This window comes from Ailuropoda melanoleuca, chromosome 6 (genome assembly GCF_002007445.2).
Source record: "Ailuropoda melanoleuca isolate Jingjing chromosome 6, ASM200744v2, whole genome shotgun sequence".
NCBI classification, from domain to species: domain Eukaryota; kingdom Metazoa; phylum Chordata; class Mammalia; order Carnivora; family Ursidae; genus Ailuropoda; species Ailuropoda melanoleuca.
Window position 1 is genome coordinate 96,745,027 of NC_048223.1, and position 8,531 is coordinate 96,753,557.

Sequence of the window (8,531 nt, forward strand, 5' to 3'; positions counted from 1 at the left end):
GAAATGGATCAATGCAAAACTGAAATCTGAGGATCAGTAACCATTAACGTCAGTAACTGGACTACATATTCCCTTCTGAAACCAAATGGATTCACACACCATTGGTGTACTACTACGAAATTTGTAACTCAGCCAAACAGTATCCTAATATATCCGAACAATTATAGTAAAGTTGTTATGAACGGATACTTAGATTTTTCAGTAAGTTAGTCATAATACATTTCCATATAGAGATAAAAATCACCAGGTTGAATAAATACAGGCCATGAATAGCAAAATGAATTTCATATTGCATGCCAACTCTAACCAACTGGTAGAAGTGCTTGGAATGTTTCATTATGAAGGATTTTTAGGCCCTATCTGGACCCCCCAAAAAAACTGTCATGGTGACTAGTAAGGTCTGCCTTGGGTGGGGTGGGTAAACAGCAACATATGTGCCCAGCATTGTCACCCCTGACTTAAAAGTTAAAGAAAGCTGAAAGGAGGAGAAACAAACCATTCGATTGGAGTCTATTTATTGAAATTATTAGGTAAAACTCTCTCAACATGTTTGTTCCTCTATACTCCTCTTCGTTGTCCCACATCAGTTCTGCTTCTGTTTCTTCACTCCCTCATCTGGAACATCTCCCTTTCTGAACCCTCGCACATCCCTCAAAATCTAACTCAAGACCCACTTTCCGTGAAGTCATTCCTGATGATTTTCAGCCTTCACTGGGCTCCCTATGATTGTAGTTGTATCAGTTACAAGTTTATAAGTCAGTTATGTGGAATTCAGAACATGTTCACCTATGAAAAGGTGTATAAATGCAGTTGGAGATGCCAGAAGGGATGTCGTTGTTGTTGCTGAGGGGAAGGTGGTGATGTCAACCCTCTCCTCAGTAAACCTCCACATCGCCCACCAATGCTTCTGTGTCCGGAGTGGTTGCTTCTGGGGAAACTCAGAAAGGAGCGCCACCTAATGACATCAGATGACATTAATTTAATCCTTATTTCATGAGAAAATGAAAACCGAAAACTCTTATTGAAATTCTAGGGATTAAGTGTAATTAAACGTGTCACTGTTGATGCTTGATAGAAAAATGGCTTATTTGTAGGAGAATACAGAAATAAATGGAGACATTCTGAGTGGCTCCCAAGTTTTGGTCTGTATGGATCACAAACTCAAATACCTAGGAGCCAAGCAGGTAAGTGAAATGGGTAACCTAAGTGAAACGGTGGAAACACAGAAGGTAAAAAGTAGAGACAACGCATCCCATTGACGAATATTCAAATTCAAATTTACAGTCAAATAATAATGGCAATAATTGCCAAACATTGAAGGCGTATCACATTTCAGCCTCAGAAACTTCTATCATGCCCATTTTATAGATGGAAGAAATTGAGGAGAGATTCAGCCATTTGTCTGAGGTAAGAGAGTGGTGGAGCTGGGAGTCAAATCCAGGCACCTGGACTCGTAACACCCTAACTAATGCCTGGAGCATGGCTCTTACTCGGCCACCATCCAGGTATTGTCTTAGCTCCTCCATGGAATGAAAACAGGTGAAAGAGAGAGGTAAAAGCAGGGACAGAATCAGGAAGAGAAGAGTTAATATAAAGGGGGGGCAAACTCGGGAGCAATAACAAGCAGAAAGGAAGGGGATTAATGGAGTGGTGAAGAAAGGGCAAGATGTAACCAGCCAAGGGCTGGAAGAGAGGAGGAAGAGAGGGAAGGGGATTAAGAAGAGGATGAATATACACCCCAGGGCAGACTGCTGAGCTGGGAGAAGAAGGAATTGTGTAATGGATGCCTTTCCCTAGAAAGGGAAGAAAGAAGAGCCAGGAGCTAGGCTCCAGGTGGTGCCGCTGGCACAGAGGAGACTATCCCGAGCCAAGATGGCCTCAAGGTGTGAGAGGAACAGGAAACAGGAGGCAGCCACTGACAGCCCTCCCTTTCAGCCCTTGGAGTCTGCATGGGACATGCCCAAGTTGAACAGCCCTGCCCTAAGAGAAGAAGTGTTAGTTTCATAGAATGACAGTAAATCTAAGACCCAGGCCTTCATCTCATCTCCACTACTTTGTAGCTACCTGATCTTGAGCGAGCTGCTTAGCTTCATGAATTTCTCTTTATCTCTGAAACGGGAATAGTAATGTCTCCTCCTTTCCTCCCTGATTGTTGGCAAGATTGTGTGCCAATGGGTATAAAGTGTTTAGCCCAGTGCCTGGCACATAGCATGTACAAGGTCACATCAGGAAGGATTAACATCGGTGGTACAGTCAAGGAAAACTATAGAAAAGGAGGGTCCTAAAAAGTGGGTAGGATTTGAAGAGATGTAAGAAAAGAAAAATGAGGTTGAGTTGCTAGGGGATGGTAGGAATGGGGAAGATGGGGGAATGGTGGGAATTGGGGAGACAGTGCTTGAAGGCACAGATGGAGCAATGAGCCCAGGTTTTCTGTCTGTGAGGTTCAGGGTGGAAACTTTCCCAGTTAAAAGGAACAGGAGGAAAAGGAGGGAAAATGGCTAATGTGTAGGAGCATCATATTGTGGAAAGGTTTGGAAGTTTTGCTCAAAAAAAGCATATCTCCACGCCAAGGAATAACCTGTTAAAATGTCTTAGAAGCAATTGACCTAGTAATTGTGCAATTAAAGTCTGGATTGAGATAAATAGAAGAAAGAGAAGGAGCAGACTGAGGGGCATCAGAAGGAGAACAAACTGGCCTGGGCTGGGGGATCATCATTCTTGGTGAAGGGAGGGAACCAGCTGTTCCTCTTTAGGATGAGGCCAATGACAGAGGGTGTGGGTGCAGAGGAGGAATATTAGACATTTGGACGCCCTAACATTGATGTTCTTAACACATTTGCTCAACATTTATTTGTTAGACCAAGGACAAAATTGATATTCTATTAATAAGAAAATTCACATCTCATTCTTTATGCTTAAAAAAAGAGATTTATTATACTGATTGCTGGCATGTATGTTTTTTGAAACCAGGAATCTTACATGCTTAAAATTTAGATAAATATTATGCCATGAATTATTCAGTTTTGGAACTGGTTGGTGGCACCTGCTGATGACAGTTGTCCATTGGCTGTATTGATGCTGATGCCAATGGTTGTAGTTACAGCCTGCTCATGTAAAAAAAAAAATTTTTATTTATTTTAGTTGAGAGCCCCCCACATGCCCCGCCTGCTCACTTTTTGGAGTGACCAGCACTGGTGGGCATGCTTTGAAACAGTTTTTACTTGATGGAAAGAGACTTCCATGGGAAACAACAAGTCATTTTAGGAGTTGACTATGGAAAAGCTGAGTTAAACTGGCATGTTATTTCCAATATAGTCTAGTAATATTTTAATTACCCCTTATAGAACTGGAGCCCCCAGAGAGCTATCCTGAAGAACTGACTTTGGTCAAATCCCTCCCCACTCCTTGGAAGGCACATTTCTTAAATCATGGCTACTCTCTGTTCATTCAAGTGGTGGTTTCAAAAAGAGGCAGGATTGGGTCAGATGCCTGTCCTACGGTCCCAGAATGCTGGTTCCTAAATTCCAACTCTTTGAATAGTACTTTGAATTCTTAGAACTTTCTCCCTGTCCCATACCTCCATTCCCACCCCTCCAGCACTAATTCGTTATTTTTGCGGAGTTTCTGCTTTGGGTCTTGACCTCAAATGGCATCCAATCTCCTTTGAATTATCTGAGTTATGCTAGTTCCATAAAATGAACCAGGTAGCTTTCCATGTTTTTGTTTGGGACAATTGTACTCTATTAAAGTTCTGTATTCCTCTTGGAAGTAGCCTGATATCATGGTGGGTGGGGAGCACAGGCTTTGTAGTCAAGCAGACCTGGACTGATATTATAGCATAGGCTATACCAGTGAAAGTTATGTAGCTTCTCTGAGTTGCAGTCTTTTCAACTGTAAAGAGAGAGTGTTTGCAAAAGATTCCTCTTCCTTCACCTCTCACTCATTCCTTTCATTCATCATCAATTAAATAACTCCTATTTGCCAAGTTCTATGCTAAGCACTGGGGGAAGATAGGGATAAGTGAGGAAAAAAATAAATAAAACACCATACTATCCTTGGTGAGTTAATAGTTCGGTAAATGAAGACAGACACATAAGTAAATTAATTCAATCAAGTCAAATGGTACTGGTGCCATGAGTTTCTATGGCAGAGTGATTAGTAGTTACAGCCAGATTGCCTGACTCCAAATCCTGACTTTGTGAATTATTAGCTAGGTGGTCTATTGCAATTTTACCTAACCACTCTGTGTCTCAGTTTACTTATCTGTAAAATGGGGATAATAAATTTGTTATGAGGATTTAATTAGCTAACACATGCAAACGTCTCAGTGCCTAGCACCTAGAAAGCACTCCATACATGTTAACTATTATTGTGATCATGGAATAAGTGTGGGGTATTATGGAAACAAAAAGGAACATGGTCAATTCTACTTGATGAGGAGGTTGAAGAAAGACTTCTTAAAGATGGTGTCATTCAAGTTAATTTTGCAGAAAGTTTGGCCGTTGCTAGGTGGATAATAACAGAGTGGGCATTCCAGGCAAAGGAAGTAATAGGAGCAGATGCACAAGCAAAAGAATAGCCTGGGACTGCTCCAGAGTCCCAGAAATGTACAGTGGCTATGGGGGGGGGCGGTGGGAGGCAGGAGGAACAGCCTGGTAGAAGAGGACATCAGGACATCATGTGCCACCATGAAGGTTTGGTCTCTATCTTATGGGGACTGGTTAGAAACACATGCTAGGTGAATTCTATTCATGTGCCTCACCTCTCTCCCCTACTTCCCCAAGTCCCGCTTTTTTCGCTTCCCCACCATGTTCCACGCCCTGGAAGTTGACCAATGTAGATAGACTGTGCCACTGGCTCTTTCCCTCATCCAATGGGGAGTGCTGGCAAGAATTCAGAGGGAGGAAGAAGAGAGGAAGAGTATTTATTTTCACCTCTCCTTTCCCATCACTGCTGCAGGTTGGATTCATCTTTCCACTAAATACAGCTCAAGTCAGCCAGCCCTCTCCCTTTCCACCTTCAGGGCCCCTATTGCTAGGTGTCTCTCCCTGCCATACCTTTAAAATATTACCTTCACTGAAGTCTTCAAATTACCCATTTTGAGTGTGCCATGTGCATCCTGCCTTGACCCTCACTTGTAAAAACAAAACACAACAAAACAAAAACAAAAAACTGCTAAAGGGCTTTTTATAGGGAATGATGTGAACAAATTTGCACTTCAGAGAGGTCCTTCTGGCTTCTGAGTGGAGGATGGTTAGGAGGCCACAAGAATAAAAGAAGACAAAGCTTCCCAACCAAGGAAAACCTGTTACAAATATAGATTCCAGCCCTCTACCCCACCCAAGACTCTGATTCAGTAGGCCTGGAATAGGGTACTCAAATCTACATGACTAGGATGGAATCTCACAGTTGTCTAGGAACACCAACCAGTACTTTGGGCAGGATCCAGAGAGAACCAGAAGAGGGGGGAGGTTGGCTGATGGCACACCATCTGGTCCTAGAGGACCTGGAGGGATGGGGAGGAAAAATCAGAAGCAAAGGTAGAGGAATTTGTTTTGAGAAGGCCAAAGGACACCTTTTCTTTTGAGAGCTGGCAAAACAGTGTAAACAGTTAAAGAAATTCTTGCCTTGGAACTTCAATTTCCTTTGGAAACAGGAGGCAGAATCACAGACTATGACTGAAAGGGCAGGCAAAAGTGAGGGGCTAGGGTGACGTAAGTTTGGAATAGCCATTGTGGGGCATGGGGTAGAGTGATGATAACACATTAAGACTGCTTGGTGAAGCTAAGACAAAAGACCACAAATATGTGTGTCATCTGGTAGTACTTGGTAGTCCACGTATAGAAATGGGGAAGGCAGTAGTTGGATTGATTCCAGTTAGGAGGGCTTCAGAACAGGTGTACTGGAAAGACAAGGGGCCCAGGATGTTGAATCACACAAAAGCATGGGAGTAGTAGAACTAAAACGTGAGGGGGAGCGTCCAATGGATGCTGTCCTTGGTCCTGAACTAGCACCACACACCGAAGCATGGCCATTTCACTGTGGATTGGTATATGCTCCCCTGCTCCTCTGTAACATCCCACCATACAAGATTCATGGTGTCAAAGGACAGTGCTCCCAGACCCATACTACGGTGAGTGGTGTGAATGCAGGGCCTACAGTCTGGGCACCATGATTTGTTGAAGATACAGTTTCAATATTTAAGGAATATTTAAGGAATTATTTCAATAAATATTTACTGAGAACTTTCCACGTACCAGGCAAGGGATAGAGCAATAAAAAATACAGAGGATTTTTTCCCAAGTCAAATCTTTTATTTGCTTTTCTTAACACCAGAGGCGCCCATTCACCTCTTCTCTTTTCTCTCCAATTCCTTTTCACCTTTTAGCAGTTGCAAGCTCTCTCTGCAAAATGACGACCCCCTCAATCCAAGTTCACTTTCTCTACACATGGAGAGATTTCTGTTCTTGTTCTCCTCCCCTGGGTGTCCATTATTCTATAAATGAACTTAGCTTCTCTCTCAGACACCCAGAATACTACCTGTTTTGGAAAAGAGAGAAAAAGCAACACTGAAAAAGCAAACAGACTTATCTTTAGCAGGCTAGAGAAGGGGGGGAAGTTGTGAAAATCGATACACTAACTTTTGTGCATGTTGGTATCTAGGAAGAGCTCTCCAAGCAGAGAAAAAGGCCATGTCACTGACTCTATCAACTGACCATGGAACTTCCCCTGAATAATTTGAAGATGACCGTGCCATCTCTGGAATTGTTCCATAGTCCCTGCTGCCCTCTAGCAGCCAATGGTCCTACTCCTCCCTGGTGGTGCAGGCTGACCCTAGATTTTCTGGCAGGGTAACAATTTCCAATTAATTTTGAAACATCATTTATTAAAGGTCTTCTTTTACTTTCCAAGGCCTGGACTAAATGTTGGAACATAGAGATAATTAAGGACAATTGCTGTCTTCAGAGATTTCATAATTTAATGCGGCAGGCAAATATGATGCAACAAGTTCTATGTCTGCAACCTAACCAAAGTACAGAAAGAATGAGGCATATGGATGTAAATTCCATTTTAGGTTATGTTGAACCAAAACTGGTGATGGAAATCCAAAGGTCTGTCTCTTTCTAGAAAGAAATAAAGGCAGCAACAGCATAAGGCCTTACTCATAGGGAGGAAGGCCAAGAGAAGGCTGGACATGAGTCTGGGTGCAGGACTGCAAAACAAGGGTTAAGTTTCCCCAGATGGCAGGAATCAGAGGCAAGCTTTGGATACTGAGCCAGTAGGTCAAATGAAGGGAAAGGAATACATTGTTATCACCTTTCCTGTGCAATCCAAGAGTATGAAACCAGATTAATGGATCGTTGAAACAAACACAAGCGGATCTCAGTGACTAGACAGACAAAGGTCCAGAACCCAGTACAAGTAGAGGCAGTGGTCAAGTGAGCAGCTGGAGTGGGAAATATAAACATGGGGAGTGATAGAAGCAAGCTGGTAGAAGACCTAAGAACAGACAGTTTCCCTAAGGAGTACTGAGTGAGAATCAGAGGCCAGGACTAAACATAGACATCAGCTTACTCACATCTTTCCCTCCCATCCTTTCCTTTATGGCTATTTCATTCTTAACTGAAGATGTCACATACTCTTCAGTCTTCACTTACAGAAGCCTCACCTTCTTGGTGGGGAGGGAGGAGATCTGCCTTTCTTAATGCTCTGTGCTGGGAGTAGGCATTGAACTTCCACCGTCTCCCCAACTCTTACAGGATAGTCATGTCATCAGTCTGAGGACCTTGCCATAGTATTGCCACATCTCATTTCCATAATCCCAGACTGAACATCTAGAACAGAGCCTGGCACATCGTAGGCATTCTTCTAACATATGTTGAGTGAACAGAACGAATGAGTGAATGATTCTCCCTAAGGAGTTTAATCAATTGGCACATTTTTTGCCTACCCTGACCCCACTTACTTATCATTATTTATTCATCCACTCAATAGATACTAATAGAAATGCTAGGAGTGGTTTACCAATCAGAGTGTGGTCTCCTGAGACATGCCTTTTAGTGAGAAGAAGATATATCATTTAAATTAATTAGACTTGTATAAACATATGAAGAAAAGGGTTCCATGGGGTCTAACCTAGTGGGGAATGGGGTGGTCAGTAAGGGATTCTGTAAGGAAAAGGAGTTCAGTTGTGTACTAGGAGGGGGAACAGTAATTGGGTAGGTCAAGGTGGGTGAGAGAAGGAGGGAAGAATGTTCTAGGCAGAGTAAATAGTCTGTGCAAAAGCCCTGAAGTAGCAAGGACTGCAGCACACAGTGAAGGTGCTGAAGGAAGACCAGAGGTGTGGAAGCAGGGGTGACAGCTGCAGATTTTGACAGGTGAGCAAGGGCCAAGCCTGGGGGTTTCAGCATTCATTTTGATAACCCTTCAGAATCCTTAACATCATAGCCATCAACATTGTATGACTGCTTCATTGCCCTACACGTTCCTACGTGTTATATATTTTCAACCCTATAAAAACTTTTTTTTTT

At 42.8% G+C, this 8,531-nt stretch overlaps 1 protein-coding gene across 1 annotated transcript in view; it reads right to left on the bottom strand.

Moving 5' to 3' along the window:
• Positions 1-603: 603 nt before the first annotated feature.
• The window catches only part of LOC117802813 (1-phosphatidylinositol 4,5-bisphosphate phosphodiesterase epsilon-1-like), a 75,579-nt gene continuing 67,651 nt past the window's right edge, over positions 604-8,531 (bottom strand). The window contains exon 3 of the mRNA XM_034663610.1: positions 604-955. Coding sequence (XP_034519501.1) covers positions 761-955 — 195 coding nt within the window. The 3' untranslated portion in view covers positions 604-760. The remainder of the gene's footprint in view (positions 956-8,531) is intronic.